This window comes from Trichosurus vulpecula, chromosome 2 (assembly GCF_011100635.1).
Source record: "Trichosurus vulpecula isolate mTriVul1 chromosome 2, mTriVul1.pri, whole genome shotgun sequence".
NCBI classification, from domain to species: Eukaryota; Metazoa; Chordata; class Mammalia; order Diprotodontia; family Phalangeridae; genus Trichosurus; species Trichosurus vulpecula.
The window spans coordinates 141,647,830-141,668,857 of NC_050574.1; the positions used below are offsets into that span (position 1 = coordinate 141,647,830).

Below are 21,028 nucleotides of genomic sequence, written 5' to 3' on the forward strand. Positions count from 1 at the left end.
CTTTCTTTCTTTCTTTGTTTCTTTGTTTCTTTGTTTCTTTCTCTCTCTCTCTCTCTCTCTCTCTCTCTCTCTCTCTCTCTCTCTCTCTCTCTCTCTCTCTCTTTCTTCTTATTTCACAAAATGACTAATGTGGAAATGTTTTACCCTAGAGTAGATTCACCTTAGAATAGGTTCAGGGACAACAGGACTCCAAAATAGGCAAATCTCAGAGTCCTCTGTATATGTGTCTGCACATTTTCTGATAGAGATCTTGACTAATTATGGATAAACTGTTTAATGGTATTATGTCAAGGAAAAGTGGTAAATAATTTAGAGGTGACCACAGAATGAGAGGAGTCTTCAATTTCTAACTTTGATCCTCTTAATGACTTGTGAAGTAAGTGCTATAAAACATTATTTCTATTTTACAGATGAGGAAATTGAGCCTGAGGGAAGTTAAATGACTTTCCTGGGGTCACAGACTATTAATTGTTTGAGGCAGAACTCAAAACCTGCCTTCCCAAATCCAAGTCTAGCACTCTACCTACTACTCATCACTTATGTTCCCTTTTCGGAGTCTCTTAGGATGTACATGTATTGTCCTGGATTCAGCACCAATATTCATTTTATGCTTGTCCTCTGAGGGAAAAATCATTAATTCAGACAAAACACTACATCCTGCTCATTCACTGATACTCCCTCCTGTTCTCCTATTGAATCTGCCATAAATCAATTGGTTCAGAAATGGGGAATTATACTTTTTGAAAAGGTGTGTTTTTAAATCCATAAACAACAGCTAGTTACTTTACTAATCAGTGGGGGGTTTCCTGCTTCACAATTGGTATCTGTTTCCTCTGGTGTAGATCTATTAATATTTTCCCCAGGAACATTTCACTGAATATTGAAAGTACCATAGACTCAAAACTGAAGTGGATGCCTATCTTTTATTCAACATCTCACTTGTTCTGTTTCTAAAGTGCCATGTTTTATAGAGTTAGTCCCACATTCTCCAGCTGAAGGGACCTTCTAGTGCCATTTCAGTACTGATAAAGTTGAATGAAGAGTACACAGAGTATCTGTGGTTAATAGCATTCTGCTAGACTGAGAGACAAACCCTCCCTGATCCCTAACCCAATGCAGAAGACAAAAAAATCACATCTTTTATAAGAGAAGGTAAGATTCAAAGGGAAATATTCCTTGGACAATCCTTCTAAGAGTAGTATAATATACATTTTGGTAGCTCCAAACAGGTTTATATTCAGTGTCTATTACTCATTTTTCCTGAGTTGACTGATGTGATTATGAAAACTCACTGCTCTAATAAATATATGAATGTGCTCTACTTGTTTGGAATTACTATTTTGTTTGAAAAGTTTTTTTGGGGTACTGCTTTTCCCAAATAAACTTCTAAAGTTTACAGAAACAAAGTTTACAGAAACAAAGGAGAACCCTGCAACAATGTCAGGAACAGGTACTATAACTTACACAAACATCTGAGTAATTAAAACAACAATAATAAAGAACTCACCATTATATTGTTATTTAAATTCTGAAAGGCACCCAGTGAGATAGGTTCAATATAAAGTTTACATAGATTTATTTATTTTTGTTCTATATATGTGATAGTTCTGCATAGGTACCTCCTAGTGTGGAAACTCCTCTACTTATCCACAACTTCCTTGTAATTTATAGACTTCGAGAGATGCCTGAAGCATTTGAGAGAAGCCTGAAGCATTGAGCTGGTAGGTGACTTGCCCAAAGATTTATTAAACACCTACTATGTGTTAGGTGCTATGCTAAGCATTGGGAATGCAGAGAAAGTACAAAAACAATTCTTGCTCTCAAGGAATGCAAACATATATACAAAAAAGATGAATACAGCATAAATTGGAGATAATCTCAAAGGGAAGGCAGTTGTAATAGTGAAAGACTTCTTGCAGAAGGTGAGATTTTAACTGGGACCTGAAGCAAATCAAGGACGTCAGGAAACAAGGATAAGGAGAGAGAGAATTCCAGATATGGGGACAACTAGTAAAAATTCAGGAAATGGGACATAGAATGTCTTTTGCAAGGAAGTCAGTGTTGCTGGATTACAGAGTTCCTAGAGGGAAGTAAGGTATAAAAGACTGGAAAAGAAAGGAGGGGGTCTAGGCTGCAAAGGGCTTTAAATGTGAGAGAATTTCATGTTTGATCCTCAAGGTAATAGGGAGTCACTGAAGTTTATCGAATAGGCAGGGTGACATGCTAAGACCTATCTAGGGTCAAGTAGCTAATTATTAGAGGCAGGACTTCTGACTCTAAAGCTGTCCGAGTATGTATTGCACTGAACTGTTTAGCCTACATTTGTGTGATATATATTTGTGCGTGTGTGTGTTTATGTATGTGTATATGTGCAGCAGGGTGGTACAGTGGATAGAGCATTTGGAAGGTCTAAATTCAAATTTGATCTTAATACTTACTAGCTGTGTGACCCTGGGCAAGTCACTTAACTACTATTTGCTTCAGTTTCCTTAATTGTAAAATGTGGATAATAATACTACCTACCTACAAGGGTTTTAGTGAAGATCAAATAAGATAAGAATTGTAGAGCACATAATAGGTAGTTTATAAATGTCAGGGATGATGACGATGATAGAAGACAAGTTGGTGGTGCTGTGGATTGAGTGAATGCTGGGCCTGGAGTCAAGAAGATCTGAATTCAAATCCAACCCCAAATACTTCTTAACTATGTGATCCTGGGCAAGTCACTTAATCTTTGCTTGTCTTGCTTAACCTTTCTTCAACTGTAAAACGGGAATGACAATAGTACCTACCTCCTAGAGTTGTTATAAAGATCAAATTAGATAATATTTGTAAAAAAAAAGTGCTTAGTAAAGTGTCTGGAGCATAGGAGGAGCTATGTAAATACTTTTATCTTTCCCTTTCTAGGTTGTAGTTAAAGAGTAGAAAACCTTCGTTATTATTTATTGTGATACTTATGGCTTGTTGCTGATTCAAGAATGAATATTAACTTAGCAGCTTGCTGATGTATAGTCGTCCATGTGAATCATTTTAAAAGAATCTGATCTTTGCTCGGTAATATTACGTACAACCTGATTTAAAGGCACTTTTGCCTTTGAGACCATTCTCTTTCTACTTGTTCTTGGGAGAAAACTGTCAGTCATTTCCTGACAGCTATTTCTTGGGTAGGACCACTACCCAGATAGTAGGATTTTGTGATGCTGACTACATTCCAAGTATGGGGTGCCATTCAGATGTTGTCTCATCATCGATGAAGTTCTTACTATATTCAGATCCTGATACAAAAAGCAATTGGTCTCCAAGATTGAGTTTCTATCACTGGAGAGCCTTAGAGTTGGTGCTCTTTTTCTAGAAATACCCCCAAATGTTGGCAAGGACTTGATATTCCCTATTTAAAAATGACCCCTGGAAATCCATACTTATGCTATGGAAGCACATTTCTGAAGGCCAGTTAATTAAAATAAGGAAACAACACACCTGATACTTTCTCGTCTGTGTTCAGCCAGGATCTTTCAAGACAACAAGGGAAGTTCAGGGGCCCTCCATATGTGTGCTTCTCCATATTTGCATAGTGGGCTTGCTTGGTTAGAGAAAATTGTGTAAATGGGCTGGAGAATTAACGGAGACTAGAAATATGGGCATCAGTGGCAAGAGAAGAAAGTGGACTTAGAATCTATGGCAGCATTGAAGGGGAGGCCTAGCAACATGTATAACTTGCCTGAAGGATCACCTTCAAAGATTGCCTACCTCCATTAAACCATGAAAATGGGTGAAAAGTGATTTCAGATGCCTGAATCAATAAATGAAGGTGGGCAATCTTACGTTTCTTTTGGTCCCCTAACAGAGGGGAATGTAGGCAAGCATATGGACAAAAATAGCCAAGGATAAATCTGCTAGGGCCATTGTACTTCCTCCTATCTTTCTGGGACTCTGGGAAATTCTTAATCCCCTCTGGAGTCTAGGTGGGTCCTCTGGAGGCTTGTTCTAATTCACAATTGCCCTGACAAGTTTATTCCCTTTCTAGGTTAGCTCCAAATTTGAATCCTAAGCAGATCTTGTAATCAATTCATTGTCTTTTATGCTCTTTGTCACAGAGCCAGAGTAGGACTGCACCATTTCTCCTTGTGTCCTCAGCACTCAGGGAAATTCAGCAGTTCTTAGGAGCTGGGGCTTCAGAAATACCTAGTTGGCTTAATTAGACTCTCAATTTCCTTGGAAAAGAAAGTCAGATAAACTGATGGGTTGTCTCTAAGATCTGCTTTCAAAGATAGCTCCCATGTCAGCAAGTTTTCAATTTATAAGAATGATTACTCACTTTTCAGACATATTGCCCAGCCTCACCATAACCGCATTTCCTAAGGTAGCTCATTTTTAAAGCTTAATATTCCTGACAGAATGCCCACGTTGGTAGTTGCTATAGAAATGCAGAGACAGATAGGTCTACCCTATTTCATACTTCATATTTCTTTCAAGATATGTAGATTAATCCCATCTGATCGTGAAGATCTACTGTGTATCACTTTTCCAACTTGCTCTCTGTAGCCTTTTCCTCTCAGGCTTCGGGTTCTGTTTAAATCGCATTTCAATATTCCAGGAAATAATTCTTTTCAGGAAACCCTATTGGACTTTGTTGTTATTTATTACCATCTCCCTTTTCCATCACTCATGCTCTTTTCTATAGCTTTGTATTTGCTGCATAAAATTTACAATTGTCTTTTCAGTTCAAGATTCTACTGGTGACAGTATGACTATTTATATGGGACTGAAAAGTCAGTGTGACCTGCTGTTCCTTCCTGACCAAGGTACATGGTATTTCAAGCTGTTTGGCTGATTTTTTTTTCTTTTCAGGGCCTATTGCTTTCACTGTCTTTGCCTCACAAACTGAATGATATCTTAAAAAACAACAACTGGACATTGTAGTTCTGACTGCAGAGTAATCTGTCTTCTGATATTGCTGTGGAAATCACTCATGAGTTTGCATGAAGAATCTTAACTTTTTCTCATATATGATCTGTCATATTTTTCCTTTTTGTCCTTCCTACCTTCTTTCTTTCTGTGTTGTGTTTCTGTGTCAGTTTTATGTATTTAGATTGGTCTGTTGGCACACTAAATTAATTTGCCACAATATAACAGCTTAGGCATTGGATTTTAAAAATGAGGTAACTTAGGAAGTGCAGTGATGATAAGAAAACAAGTCTAAAAATCTGATCTGTAGAATGATAATAAGCAATTATGGTACCTATGGCAATTCATGTGGAGATGGGGAAATTGGGATGCAGCAAAGCCTTTATTGGGGATACATCCCCACTAAGAGGATTTAGGAGGGTTCTCCTTAATTTTACTTTTTACTTAGTGCTAAGCTTGGTGATTTCTAAATAGCAAAAGGAGTGTGAGTGTTATGAATGCCCTCTAAATTTTGGCAGCCTAGAGCAAAGCCTGAATCACTCAGTTCTAGCTGTACCTGGTATGAAGTCATTAATACCATGATGTCCTGGACTTCAGCCAACCAAACTCTGATGCAATCAATAGCCCAATTAGGTACATTCCATGACTTTATTCCTTTGCTACTGGATGTTCAGTGTGTTATAAAAATAATCATTGAATTTTTGAAGCTAGAGGACACCTTATAGCTCACCTAGTCCAACCTCATCATTTTACAGATGAGAAAACTTAGGCCTGGAGGTATTAAATAACATTATCCAAATCCTAAGTACAAGAACCATGTTTCAACCTCCAATTTTTTGTTACCACATTCAGTGTCCCTACCACTAGTCAGTAGCCAGGTGGAGACTAGAACTCTGGTTTCCTGACACTTAGTCAAGTATCTTTTTTGGAGCATTTAATAAATTGGGTATGCTGCTTGTGGCACCTCCAAATATTAAACACACATCAAAAATTGAACCAAAAAATCCCAAAGACCTTTAGCTTAGTCTGCAAGAGACACTATGTTGACACCACACTTGGTCAGCTACTTTTTTGAATCACATGCTAGTCTTGCTATGGCTTTTTATTTTGTCTGTCAGTGAATAATGTCTGGGTATTGCTGAGTTAGCAGCTGTTAGGGAATACTTTTAGTTCTGTTTCTACAGTGGTATCTTTAGCTATGTATAAGATGTCTCAAGGAAAGGCAGAAATGTAAACTGTCTTCTTCAGTCTAACTGCTAGTGAGTGGCTGTCTGCTGACTTTACAAAGCCACCCTTAACATCTTGCTCATCTTCTTACACACGTACTTTTAAGAACATAGTCACAAGAAAGCAGAAGATGCTGGATACCTCTCAGAAAGACTTATGATTATAGTGTCATTCTGTTATACTGGAAAACATCTTGGAAGACAAGAAGCACAGCCCAAAACTGGTGCCCAAGTTTAACAATAGAGATATAAATACACTAAAACCTCTATTAAGTAGAACTTCCAATTGACTAAAATTTGAGGGGACTGAGAGAGAAAAAACGACAAGAACATAAACTCATATCAGGAATTATTCTTAAAGAACAGTCATGGAAGAACCTGAGCCAATACACAGGGAAGGCAGTCTTTTGTCATTTCAATTTTACAATCCTGTATATAATATCACATTTGATATACATAATGATGATGCTGAGAAATACACTAATCCACAAAAGACTGAAGATGCTATTTTCAGATAACTTCTCAGGGGCTTTTTCTTCATTTTGGAAGTAAGAAAGTTGAAGGAGATGATCTCTAAAGTCTGATCAGCTCTAACTACATGATCCTACAATCCTATGTCTGCTGTGCTACAATGATTATGGCAGGAAAACATATTAATATATCTTTCAAATTTTTTGAAGCTTTGCACAATGCTGTAATAGCAATATAGATTTGAAGATCTTTCCCACCCATTAACAGGCCATGTGACTTGATTACATCACAGGAAGCCTAAGTCACATGTAGTGGGGGAAGCTTACTGAGAGGAAAAGGAAGCTGTATCACAGGAAATGCTGAGAAAGAGCTGTTATGGCTGCTAATGGCTGTCATGATAGTTAGAGCTAAGGCAAAGACAGATGACCTGTGATAGCTGTACTGTGAGTTTTTGGGAAGGCCCCAGCAGGGGGTTGGAGAGGTTTTGGGATGGCAAAGCTCCATGTTGTGATATTGTGTTTTAAGTTCCTTGCTGTTATGATAAAGTGGGCTCACTGGTTGTGGGAGCAGATTGCCTGGTTATGTGATATGGTTCTCTGGTGTCTGAATAAATGTTTTACTTCTTTTACCTTCTATGTGGAGAGTCTTTCCTACTTTGCGATACAGAACTACACAGGCATATTCATGATTATTGTTGATGTTGTGTTTATTGCCTTGCTGTTACAAATGCTTAGTACAATGTCTAGATAACCTTAGCTGCTTAATTAATTCTTGTTCATTGGTTGGTTTTCAACAGAAATGAAAGAAAAAAAAATCAGGGGGCACTTTATGAATTGTAAAAATCAACTCAATAGAATGTTCCCCTTTCTTTGGTCTTTCCTGTGAATATTGACATATCAAAGTAAAATAGGTTAATTTACAATGCTATGGAAAACTCCTTGAGTGCTCATACATGAGCTCTTATCAGTCATGATCCAATGCAATAAACTTTAGAACACTTAAAAAGCTCTTCTTCTACTCAAACTCTTCCAGTCCTATTGCATTGGTGTCAAACAAATAGAAGGTGGCCATTAATGGCACATAAGGATCTCTGTGTGCTATATATTGACTTAGAAAACCACATGTTAACATTAACTATGTTTGTTGTATTTTTATTTACTTTGTTACACATTTTCCAATTACATTTTAATCCCAATTATATTCTAATTTTAACACGGGGGAGTGTTGTGGTTGGAGACAGTGTGTTTTGATACCTGTATATTATAGAGCACAATACTACTTGTGGCTCAAAAAGTTCTCAAAATATCTCACTTATAATGTTGTTCAAAGCTGGTACATGAGAGTATTTTGAACTTAATAAGCAAGTGGTTGAGAAACTTAAATAGAGAGATAGTCTCTGAATTAGAAAGATGAGTTAAAATCTTACTTCTGCTGCATACTATTTATGTGGCCCAGGGAAAGTCACTGAATCTTCTGGCATCCCAGGAAACTTGTCAAGTGTGTAAGGTGCAAATAACATTGCTAATTTGCATTGTTGGAGGAAATTTCTTACCAGGAGTTTTTACACTAAAGAAACCACAGATCCAGTAAAAAAGTAAATATTTATCTATGTCACTGTATCTTTCTCAAATTATAAGATCTTTCAAGGATTATGTTCCTTGAGGACATGAACTGTTTTTAATTTTTTGTTCTTTGTATCTCTGAGAATGGCACAGTGTTAGGCACATGGTAGTTGCTTAGTAGATTCTTGCAGAACTGAAATTAAGCTCACATAGAACCAAATTTTCTTTTTTAGTTTCTTAATTCATTTGGAGGTGATGATATTAATAATGTTGATTGTTCTTATACAAAACTTTGAACTTACAAAAATGGTTTATTATAATAATACCTAATAAAGTCAGCCACATAAGAAAAGTCTTTATTATGTGGTACTCACCATAGAGAAATGTTGAAATCACTGGTGACCTTGATGCAATTCTCTGGAGTCAAAAGCTTTCTGAACCACTTACTGTTGGAAATGCCTGGTCCTATTCTTGTCACCCCACTTGAGCTTTTGGAATCTTGACTTCCACTGTTCCCCTCCCCTTTCACCATGCCTGTTCCTGTGTTCCTTTAATACCCTTTATGTTCATAACTCTCGCAAGTACACAATCTGATGGCTCAGAAAGAAACATCTACTCAAAACCACTTGTATATTTCCAATAGGGGGAATGTGCACAGCTATTAGGAAAAATATGACTAATTCAACATACATACTTAATGGCAATTATTTGCAACACATTTTCTTCCCAACATCAGTATTAGAAAAAATTCTTCTTGTTAATCAAAACATTCAGTTTTTGATTTTTCAATTATATGTAGTTACTTATAAGGTATGCCTTTAGTAAAGGTGCATCATCTAAAATATTTAAAAGTCCCTTCATAGAAGACCCTGGAAGAAGTAGTACAACATATAGCTTCTAAATACTTCACTGATATTTGTCTCCTTCAATACCCAATAATCTGAAACCGTCTTAGCATATTTAAAATGCAGATCATTATTGTTTTAAATTTTTATAGCAACTTTATATTTATATATGTATATCTATATATAAGTATATAGGTGTTCCCCTTGTGTACACTGTGTCCATTTTTAGACTTGTTTCACATCATTCCTTTCTCCAGGCTTTTCAACCACATCATTATCTTTTTCTTTTTTTTGATTAAAAAAGGCATAATTAACCTTCTATGGGCAGTATACACAGAGTTTAAAAACAAGCCATAGACTTAAGAGTTGAAATGGGCCTTATACAGCATAAACTCTAACCTTTATCCAGATTATCAGTCTTATCTACATCACTGCAGTTGTTTTCTACCTTTGTTGGGGAACTTGTTGAAATAGCACATTCTACTTTGGATACTTCTAATTTTTAGGAAGTTTTTACTTATTTTGAGTTGGAATCTGCTTGCTCACCTTTTATTTCCTCCTAGTTCTGCCTCCCAGAGGTCCCAAAAGTCACAATTCCCTGACTTCTTTATGATTTTATGACTAAAAGCTTGAAGACTGCTACTACGCTAAAACAATGACATTAACATCAGAAGATTTCATAAAAGCATTATTGCATGTAAGCTTCACAAAGAAAAGAGAGTTTGAATAGAATATTTTTTGATGGAATCTTTTTAAGAAATGGAAATATGCAATTTGTGACCAAAAAGCACAGACTCTTCATTGTTCAAAGCACACCTTTCTGGGTCCTGTGCTCTTCAGTTCAAATACATCCATTGTGTAGTTGACTCTTCGTCCATAATGGTCAAACTGAACATTTCCTGTCAACCCTTGAATTCGAACCTATGAATCAAAGGAAAATAAGACAAAACAAAACCACAGATATGCTCATTTGTCAGACAGTCATCACTGCTCAGTCTGTAACATTGAAATTACCAACTATAGTTGAACTGATTGGTGGGTATAATCTGAAACAGTAATGCCAAACTTCATGAATTTGAAATTTTGTTATACATCTGTGAAGTTTAACACATTTAAAAGTCTTAACAAGATTTCATTTGCTCTTTTAATTTTTATTCCTTTTGTACTTATGTGGATCTTCCTTACCACTACTCTCAAATATAGTCAGAATAACACATTGTTGCTTGTAATTTATTGCATAATGTCAGCCATCTATCTATGAATAATGTGGATTAATTAGCTCTAGCATATCTTTTGTGTCCTGTTATGACCCTTCATCAATCATTTTAAAACTTTAAAAGTCCCATAATCAAAGAATCATTTAAATTTAAGTTTCTTTGAAATTTAGCTTCTAAATTAAAAAAAAACACATTCAAGGTTATTTTAACTCCAATTTTCCTTTTACTCTATATTCTTAATAAGCACCTTTTGTTCTTAAAATTTCAGAGAATAGCAAATATATTTCATTCTCAAAATATTTCTTCAAAAAGGAGCAAGGTATATTAAATCTGATTTTAAAATTTAAGAAATTTGACCCAAGGTTACATTATACTTCAGACCTAGTTAAGAATTACATTTTAATGTATGTGAGGCCCACACTGTTTTGGCATTCTCTTTTATTTGGAGAATTTATCAAAAATGAACTCTTACTGAAGTGTATTCAAGGGGAATTGACGATATATACCTCAATGTCTTCCTGGGACCCTGTGGAGCAAGAAACGGTAGTAAAATATGGTTTACAAAATAGCAGTTTACCTGTTTGAGTGTCCTCTCCATATCAATTCCCTGGCCCCAGGGAGCAGCAGGATTGGCCAGACAATCTCCAGCATTCCCTCTCCTTGAAATGTCAATTTTCTGTCGTCTAAGATTGCGAAAAGTTTCTGCCATCACAAGTACCCCATCATATGTCAGAGCAGATGTGTACTAACCAAAGGAAAATAATTATAACCTTATTAAAAATCTATGTCACAAAAAGCTGGTAAGTTGTTGAGGGCTTCATTACATGGAATATTATGTCCTCCACATATCCAAAGTTCAGTTATACGACTGACAAAACACTTATTCTGATTTTCATTTCTATTATAGCTAAAGCACATTTTCTGTTTTCAGAAAACACAATTTTCTGTTTTCAAACCTTATTATTTAAACCAGAAGACAATACTTATCACTACTTTGAGAAAGAACAATTATTTCCTATAGCCTTCTATTAGGTTCTGAATGCTATACATTTAAACCACTGAAATACAACCAGTTCTGGGAATATGAATATCTCTTCATAACCTGAACAATAGAATGAAATGCTAAACTACTAAAGAAAGCAGAGAAACATGACAGATTCAGAACTAGTTGTTCTTTACAAATGATCTTCCCTGTTTGACATATTTGGCATATTAGGCAAAAACAGTACACATTTATTAAATTGATATTTATTTGAATAAAATCTAGGATGAAGACTGGGAAAGTCAAGTTGGAGAAAATTTTACCAGAAGCAAGGTATGGCTGAAACTTTGGCAAGATTCTTATTCAGTGTCTTTATAGGAATAGATGGGATTGTTTCAACGTTTCATTTAGGAATAGAAAGTCTGACTTGGAAAGCCTAGATCTTGGAACCACAGTATGTCACTGATGTATCTTACAATTAGATCAGTGAGTTTTTATATACTGACTGTGTAGGATTAGAAAGGTTAAGTCACTTTTCCAAGGTCATATGATAAGCTAGGGCTATAGCTGAGGATCAAAGTCCAAACCAACTGCTTTCTAGTATTCTGTTATAATAATCACTACTCAATCTTTCCCCTAAGGGAAAAACTCTATAGACAGGAAGAAGGTAATGAAAAGCAAATGGAAAAAAGTCACTGAGTTAAATTGAAAGTGAAAAAGAGCAAAGGGGTACTTTTAGTGGGAATGTATTCTTTTTTTGACCAGTGATTTTATCAGCACAGTTCTCCATAAGTAACTTCCATCAATTCATATCTTTACCTTTTCTATAACTGATAATGTTAGAGAATTACCTGGGGATACTGAGAGGTTAACTGGCTAGTCTAAGACAACATAGCCAGTATGTCACAGAGGTAGCACTTGAATTCATGAATCCTGACTCCTAGCCTATCTCTCTATCCCCAAATCTACATTCCCTTGAATAGTGGATTACAGGCCTCAACCAAATGTAATGGGATGGAGTAATCTTTGAAAAGCTGACCAATATTCCAAGATTTTATGTTTAGAGTCATTTGCCTTTAATTTTTTGATTTAGAAAATCAAACATAATTAAAGAAGTCTGTAATGCTAAGCAGGGTGGGACTCTTTTTCTTACTATTTTCTCTTTTAGAATGCTAAAGTAATCAAATGCCTTTGATTAAGTCTCGCTAGGTGCTAAGCCCCAGGCCCACACCCTTTTGCTGACTAGATATAAAGCCTTCAGGCCCTGAAAAGGGTATATAAACTTAGAGGTTAGTATTTTGTTTGGGGCTCTCATTCACTGTAAGAGTATCATGTGATAAAACTCTGGGCAGCTATTCTAAAGAGCCCTCCAGCTTGAAAATCCAGATGTTGGTGCTTCTCTAGTACCTATGTATTGCTATGGATAGACTGGTTTGTGTTATTTGCTCTGTTTATATAATGTATGTTTGTAATTTCTGTTTGTATTGTCTCTGAAATTCAGGGTGCTGGCTTTTCCCCCTAAACTAAGTAAATGATATATATATGTTTGATTAAAGTCAGATTGCTAACCCCTTAAAGTTGCTTTCCTTAGAAAAACAGATCAAAGAACCTGTGCTGGCAGCTCTTATTGCTGGTCTTGTTGGGTCTTACACACTTACAGCAGCTGCTAGCCACATTGTTGTTACAAAGTCCTGGAGTAATTTTTTGGCATAAAAGGAAAGGAAGAAGGTAAAGGTGGAATTCTTTTTGCTTTGATATTTGCAAATAAGGAAAAAAAAAACCCATGAAATTGTATAGGTGGAAGGAAACCTTGGGAAAATGACCATAACTTAATAGCAGTCAATAAAAATAATAATGAAAATTAATGATAACAACAACCCAGTTTTATAGAGTCTTTCAAGGTTACAAAACTCTTTCCTCACAGCCATTCTGCAAGGTAGGTAGAATTTTTAGAGTTAGGGACTGGGTTGTGATTTCATTAGTGTAAACAATTGCTAGATGAAAAAAACTCTCTTTACCAATGCAAGCCGGAATCTTCTCTGCAACTGATAGAATGAGACAGTTGCCTATAATACTGTAAGGTTATGGTATATGATCATGGATGCATAACCATTATGTCAGAGGCAGAATTTGAATTCAGGTCTTTCTGGCTACAGGTCCAGCTCTTTGTCATATGGTCCCTCTTTATACTTTACAAATATGGAAAATGAGGATCAGAGAGGTTGAGTGACTTGCCCATATTCATACAGTTAGTACATATCTGAGGTAGGATTGCAGATCTCACAGTTCCAAGCCCAGAGGTAGCTACCATATCATACTGCCTCTCATCCTAAGAAAAATTGATAATCTCTAAGGTTCCTTCCAGCTCTAAATCTCTTATCTCACAATAAAAAGGAACGAGCAAAACATGAGTACAATAAGTAAGTGACCTTCAAGAAATAGATTTGAGGAACTATTTAAAAAGCTTTTGTGAAGGAATTTTAAATATCAAAGTAGATTAGAAGATTTCTTAGTTGTTTTTTAGTGGAAATGATATTAATATGTGGAAACATCCTTTTACTGTAGCCCTACTGTAATGCCTCATGGTGATGTAAAGGTGACTCTGGGTTCCTAAAGGCAATTTCTTTAAAGTTGGAAAACTTTCAGGAAAAGGCCCAATTATACATGACTATATATCTGTATGTCTAAGAGACTGCCAAAGTTTAGAGGGGTTCATGACCAGGGTGGTGATGGTTTTTGGCCACAGCAACTCCCTCTGTCTCTGTCTGCCTCTTTTTGTGTCTCTCTTGGTCTCTGTCTATCTGGTTCTATCTCTCTGCCTTTCTCTGTTTGTGTCCATCTACCTGTCTTCCTGTCTGCCTTTCTGCCTGCCTGTCTGTCTGTCTGACCTCCTTCTCATCCTCATCTTCCTCATCATCTTCCTCCTCCTCTACCTCCTCTCCTTTCCCTTTCCTTCTCTGGGTGGTGAAGAGAAAGGGATAATGGAAAAAATGGTAGGCAATGTAAAAATAAAGATATCAATAAAATAGAAATCTATTTTTAAAAAGACTATTTACTATAAGTCATAGAGAAGCAGAAAGAATCTGTTGGTGGAGGGAGCATCAGCAATAAACATTCAGATCTTTGAAGTAAAGATTGTTCTGATGCAAAGCAGAGGTAGACAAAAAGAAACTTAGATACATAGGATTATATTTTAGAAGTTGGAAAGGCCCTCAGAGGCCACCAAGTACAAACTGTTCATTTTACAAATGAGGAATGGAGGTCTAGAGATGTCAAGTGACCTGCCCAAGGTCATACATGTCTTAAGTGGTATAGTCAGAATTTGAATATAGGTCCTTTGACTTTTCCACTACACCATGATGTCTGTCCAGTAGTTTTAGAAGTACTTGAATATAAAATAAAAAAAGCCTCTTCAGCACTAAAATAAAACAGAATGACTATCAAGTAGACTAGAAGGCTAAATCTTGGATGACTTATAGACATAAAGCAAGATAAACTATAACCAGGAAAACCTGAATTCAAATTCTGCTTCTGACATAATGGTTATACATCTGTGGTCATGTAACTTAACCTTACAGTAGTATAGGCAACTGTCTAATTTTATCAGTTGCAGAGAAGGTTCCAACTTGCATTGGTAAAGGGAGCTTTTTTTTTTAATCTGGCAATTGTTTACACTAATGAAATCATAACCCAGTCCCTAACTCTAAAAATTCTACTACCTACTTTGCAGAATAGTTGCAAGGAAAGAGTTTTGTGACCTTGAAAGACTCTATAAAACTGGGTTGTTGTCATTAATTTTCATTATTATTGTTATTGTTGTTATCATAAATTGACTGCTATTAGGTTATGGTCAATTTTCCAAGGTTTCCTTCCACCTACATAATTTCATGTTATTTTTTCTTTATTTGCAAATATCAATGGGATTAAATTTCCCTAAACCATAAATAATAGAAAAACATACTTTAAGGGTGACAGGAATAAAGGAAATCATTCTTGTAGACATGGCACAATTAGAAAATAATATAAAACAAATGTCAAAATATACCTTATGGACAAAGTCAGGGAAGAGCAGAGATCAACATGGTTTGAAAAAATGGTGAGGAAATAATGCCACCTTAATATTTTAGATAAAAATCAAGCATTGGGTAAGGGTGCATAAAAATGTTCCTTGTATTCAGGAAATATGAAGTATATACTGCACAAACTAGATTTGAATTAGAAGGGTATGTACTTCTCAAAGTTTAACTACTAAAGAAAGTATAGCAAGGTGGTGCAGTAGATAGAATGCTGAACCTGGTGTTGGTAAGATAAATTCAAATCTAGCACCAGAAACATATTAGTTTGTTTCCCTCTGTCAGCCTCTTGACAACTATCAGCTTCCTTGTCAACATCTGTCAGCCTCAGTTTTTTAATCTGTAAAATGAGGATAAAAATAGCACCTACCTCCCAAGGTTGTTGAGGACAAAATGCAAGGTTTTTCAAACCTTAAAGTTCTATACAAATGCTAGCTATTATTGTTATTATTCTTTAAGAAAGATTTAAGGATCTCAAATTGAGATTGGAGAGCAGCCACCAAGATGAGTAGAAAAAGACATAAGGTTGTGTTGGAGGTATTGGGATTATTCCTTATGGGGAAGAGAAAGCTGGGAATTTCCTATGTTTTACTAATACTTCTTTGGGTATATAAAGGGCTCTTACACATGGGATATGAAACACCAGTTCTCTGTAATAACAAGAGGAAGAAAGCTTAAATACCAGTTTGGTGATAGAAAGGATTGTTAACCATCATAATGGGCCACATAATGTGGTTATAGATTTTATTTCTTTCCCATTCGTTAATATGCAGGAAATTTCAGTTTGTACTAGATGATTTAAGTGTGCTCTTGCCTAAACATAGATAAATTAATTAGATGATTTCTGAAGGTCCCTTCCATGCTCAATTTAATTTTTATCAACTTGTTAGGGCCTACATGATTTCCATTTCATAGCTAAAAACAATAATATGAGGTATAACCAAGTGACCTACTGAAATTTAGATAGCTTAGAGAGGTTAGAATGCTTTCCATTAGATCAGTACCTAGGACAGTGGTCGAGTATTGATATTACTTTGATAACCAGTCCTGTATTGATAGTGGCAAAAAAAATTGAAGCTTTCATACTTGTGGCAGCCATGAAGAGGGTTAATATATAGTCTGGTGTTAGAGTTCCTGAACTTCAGTTTAAGTACACACATTGAGATTTCCCACTCTGGACATTCCTCTCTGGAAATCCTGCAATGGAGGGGTTTAGAATTGCTACCTATTAGAGAAGGAAATACTTGATCATAGAACTTAGCTTTCTAGAAAGATGGAGGGGATTTCCTGGGCAGAATCTACTTTATGTCTTGCCTCTCTAGCAACTCCAAGTTTTAGAGTCCTGGATTCTGACTTTCTATCAAGAGAAGGGCAGTTCTTGGTCAGAGTTAGGCTTTTTGGAGAGAGAAGAGGATCAGGTATATGACTCCTAAAGTTGGAAGTATGGCAAGGGCCTTAAAGCCATGATTCAGAGGAGCAAGGGTGTTGACTTTTTACCACTTTATAACTGTGAGTTATTTGGATGATGTGGCTCTGTTTGGATGGGGGTTGCCTGTTGAACAACAGGTGTTTGCCTTCTAAGGGGGGATCTAGATCCTCAGAGTAGTACCATAAGTATGGGTCACCATTTGAGCCTTTGTGGTGTGAAAATGGGACTAATTAGAATCTTAGACTATCACCTGCCTATCCACCCCCAATTTCACTCCATATCTCTGATTTCATTTCTCTTTCAAAGGGGAATTCAAACCACAGGATGCCATTAGGAGTGTGCAGAACTTTAGGGCCATGGCAAAAATGGGACTTCTTGAAGAAGCCACAAAATTGCAAAATAGTGGATTTATAACTATAATGGACTTTAGAGGCCAGTTCAACCCCCTGATTTTAGAGAAAAGGATCATGAAGCTCAGAGAGCTCAGAATTTGTTCAGGATTATAGAGCTACTAAATATCAGAGGCAGGACTTGCACTCAGGTCTTTCCATCTCAAAGTCTCAACTGTATCCACTATGGCTTGCAAGTAGAAATTGTTTAATTCATTGTACTTGTATCTCTAGCACTTAGCACAGTGTCTGGCATGTATTAGGCACTTAATAAATCCTTGTTGATAAACTGATTGAAGATTATGCCAAGATTAAGCTTTGGCAAGTTCAGTTTCTACAATGAGGGGAAGGTTTTGTTTGCATTTGTCCTGTCAACAAACAGTATCTATTTCCCAAGTACCAATCTATCTAGAGATTGAGAGTCACAACATCAAAGGTTGGCTACTTGGTGATGAATTTGTTGAGAGAAAGTCAGAAAAATAATACAGAACTGCCTTAAATTCCATGTGCTTCAATTAGGCTTCAGAAGTGGCAGAAAAGGGGACATAGACTTCTGGGAAACATGCAATTTTTAGATTATTTACAAACATTAACTTAGTTGTTAGTACACTAAATGTAAAATCCTCATTCAACAATGAAGAAAAGCACATACTTCTTGAGGAACGAATCATTTCAGTCTTGTCATTCTTGCTTCAAATGGAACGAGAATACAAAAAAAGCTGCAGCTATAGGAGACATGACTTATTTAGAGGCAAACAAAAGATTATGGGCTCTTCTCAGAGAAGCAAAAAGAAAATTTGGTTTTGTCATGCAACTGAAGTCAAAGAAACATCATTTAATGAAAGTCATCATATATTTCAGTGCTCGCTGTAGACATTGTAGTCCCTGAAATAACTGTAGTTTATATGCCAACATCTGTTGCAAAGGATAAGAAAGCAGGTAAGTTCTACAAAGAACTTGATAAGCTTTGTGCAGTGGCAGGATCATAGTCAATGAGGTTTCCAACTGAAATACAAAGAACTTGATAAGATCTTCCTAAATAAGTCAACAAATACTGAATCAAAATGCTAAAAAAAGAGGGGTGGGGTGGGACAGAGACTACAATTATAGACCAATAAATTTGACATTGATTCCTGAAGACATTATTAAAGGGAGTGTTATTGAATACCTAGAAAATGATGCTGTGATCACATAGAGATAATATAGCCTTATTAAAAACAGGCCATCCTCTCCATCCACCAACAAAACAAAAAGCTCACAACATTCTTGCCAGACTAACTTCATTTTTTGTGTGTGAGGCTATTTGACAATGTTCCTAGTTATATATTAGGGAGAATTTGTAAATACGGTTTAACTCAATTTTAGTAAAGCATTGACAAAATCCCAAACTATTTTTGTGGACAGGATGGAGAGATGTGGGCTAGATAAAATTACAGAGATGTGGATTTAGAATTAAATAAATCATCAACCCCAAAGAATTATATTGAAATAATTTTTTCCTTTTGAAAAGGAGGCGATGATGATGATGATGATGATGATGATGATGATGATGATGATGCTGATAGTGACAACTATGATAATAATAGCTTACGTTCATGGTTACAAAATGTTTTCATATAACCCCTCTCCTTTAAAATAAATCAATGTTTTGTTAGAAAACTACATCAAACATGAATATAACTAACATTAGTAGCTATTTAATTAATCATTTTGATACACAGGGTATCATATTACTTTTTAGTCCTTCCATGTAAATTCTCATCTGGCTTGCTTGTCCATTCATTCTTATTCACTTTTTCCTTGTATAAACACACTCAGTGGATGCTCCAGTCTTTTGTTTTTAAAGTTATATTATTTTAAAAGGACATTTTCAGATTTTTTGTATTCCTCATACGTTTGGTATTAATTTAACTATATTTCATTACATGGTTTCATTGATGTACCATAATTTGTTTAATTATCCCTTTATTTGGGGGAATGTAGGTTGCTTTCAGTTTTTTGCAATTAAATATAATAATTTGTGAAAAATTTTGAACATCCAGAGTTTTTTCCTTCTTTTTCTAAAGTAATCTCACCATCAGCATCATTATTGGGTCAAAGTAATGAATTTTCTTTTGTAATTTACTGTGTATTATCAACAGATTGCTCTCAATTTCCCACAGATTTGAAATTCAACTAGCATTGAATGAAGGAACTATTATTCCACAAGTCCAGCAACACTGAATTTGATTGATTTTAATATTTTTTTTGTCATTTTAGAGGGTGTGAGACAGTTATAAATTGCTTATGGGTTACTCTGATTCTGTAAGCTGTTTTCTGCATTTGTTTATGGACTCTTATGGACCCTTTTGTGTGTATTTACATAAAATCTATCCTATGCCTGATAAATGTGTTATTATCTTTTGTGCTTGTAGTATCTGGGAGTGGGGTAGGAAAGGGAGAAGATTCTTACCTACATATTCAGAGACCTAGTTATGAGTTATATTTGGAAATATTCTCAGACTAAATTCTAGATGGGTGAATAATGAGTCACAGCAAAACTTACAGTCTGCCCCTGAGATTGGAACCCATCTATATAATCACAAAGTTTGGGGGCCCTGGGCCTAGGTGCTACATTTAAGTTGAGTAAAAACTTCCTTCCTTTTAACTTTTTCCCGTTGGTACAAATTTCACCCTCTTGAAGTAAATATAACAAACTAGTTAACTATTCCACAAGGCAATACTTCTAATATTTGAAGACAGCTGTTCTGTCTCCCCAAGTTATCTCTTTTCTAGAGAATCTGAATCATGCCATAATATTTTTCAGAAAAGAATTAATGCTTATGATCAGCAATTCTTCAACCCACTGGATATAAATTAGTACCAAACCTGAGTGAGATGTCTTAAAAATAAAGCACCCAAATTGTTCTTGTAAATTAGATACTTAAACTGAGGCACAATAGACTCTGCATATCATATTTCTATTGGCTTCTCAATTTTATTGTCTCTTACTTGTAAATAAATTGCACAATAGGAAGATGAGTTTTTTTTTTTGAGAAATGGAAATTCATTGAAGATTTTAGTATTGAAATTATTTAACTGAAAACAACTTGAAGAGCACAAATCACACCCAACTGTGTAACTATTACATCAGTAAAAGGATGTATTTATTTTCATAGCAAATAATTTTGCTGGTAAACTATTGAGTATTAGAGTGATGCAAGTCAAGATGAATGAGGCGCCTTAGGGATTATCACAGCTCAGAAACCACTAGTTAAGTCCATCGCTAATAAATTAATTTTTCTTTGGGATAATAATACCTATGTCACATCCATCATGAGTTGTGTGGATCAAATGATATAATATATGTAAAATGCGTTGTAAACCTTAAATCACTCTATAAAACAAGCAATTTTTTATTATTGACACTATTATCAACTCTAATCCCCTTCACTTTATAGATGAGGAAAGTGATGCCTAGAGAGGTGAAATGACAGAGCCAGAAAAAGAGCTCAGGTCTCTTGACCTCCAGCAAGCCTGAATCAAATTTCTTGTAGAGTATTATAAGCCTTAAATTTAGAAGTCAAAGTATTATATAATGCTGTTTAGGTAGCAAAATATCATTTATCTTCAATGCATGAAGTTACCAGAAAAAAGGATATCTGAAGTGTTACTAGTACAATTGTATTCAGTTATTTTTGTCATAAACAGAAAATACATTAATGGTATAAACACTGAAGCCCATACCTTAGGAGGTGTTTCTGATCCTGGGTACTCTCTTTGATCTAGTTTTTTCCAGCGCTGCATGAGCTTGGTCACCATAGGTTGTATTAAAATCTACTAACTGGAATCCTGTCACATTGGCTCCTCCATGCATAAACCTCTCAAGAGAAATATCCTTGAATCCCTAAAAAAATCATTTTGACACATTTAAAAGCTCTTCTAAGTTT

General features: G+C 35.6%; 1 protein-coding gene across 1 annotated transcript in view; it reads right to left on the reverse strand.

Annotated features, from left to right (window-relative positions):
• The window catches only part of GRIA4 (glutamate ionotropic receptor AMPA type subunit 4), a 160,904-nt gene that overhangs the window by 86,594 nt on the left and 53,282 nt on the right, over positions 1-21,028 (reverse strand). Inside the window, 4 exon segments of the mRNA XM_036743956.1 lie at positions 9,826-9,930; positions 10,804-10,971; positions 20,826-20,900; positions 20,902-20,985. Of these exon segments, the coding sequence (XP_036599851.1) occupies positions 9,826-9,930; positions 10,804-10,971; positions 20,826-20,900; positions 20,902-20,985 (432 nt within the window).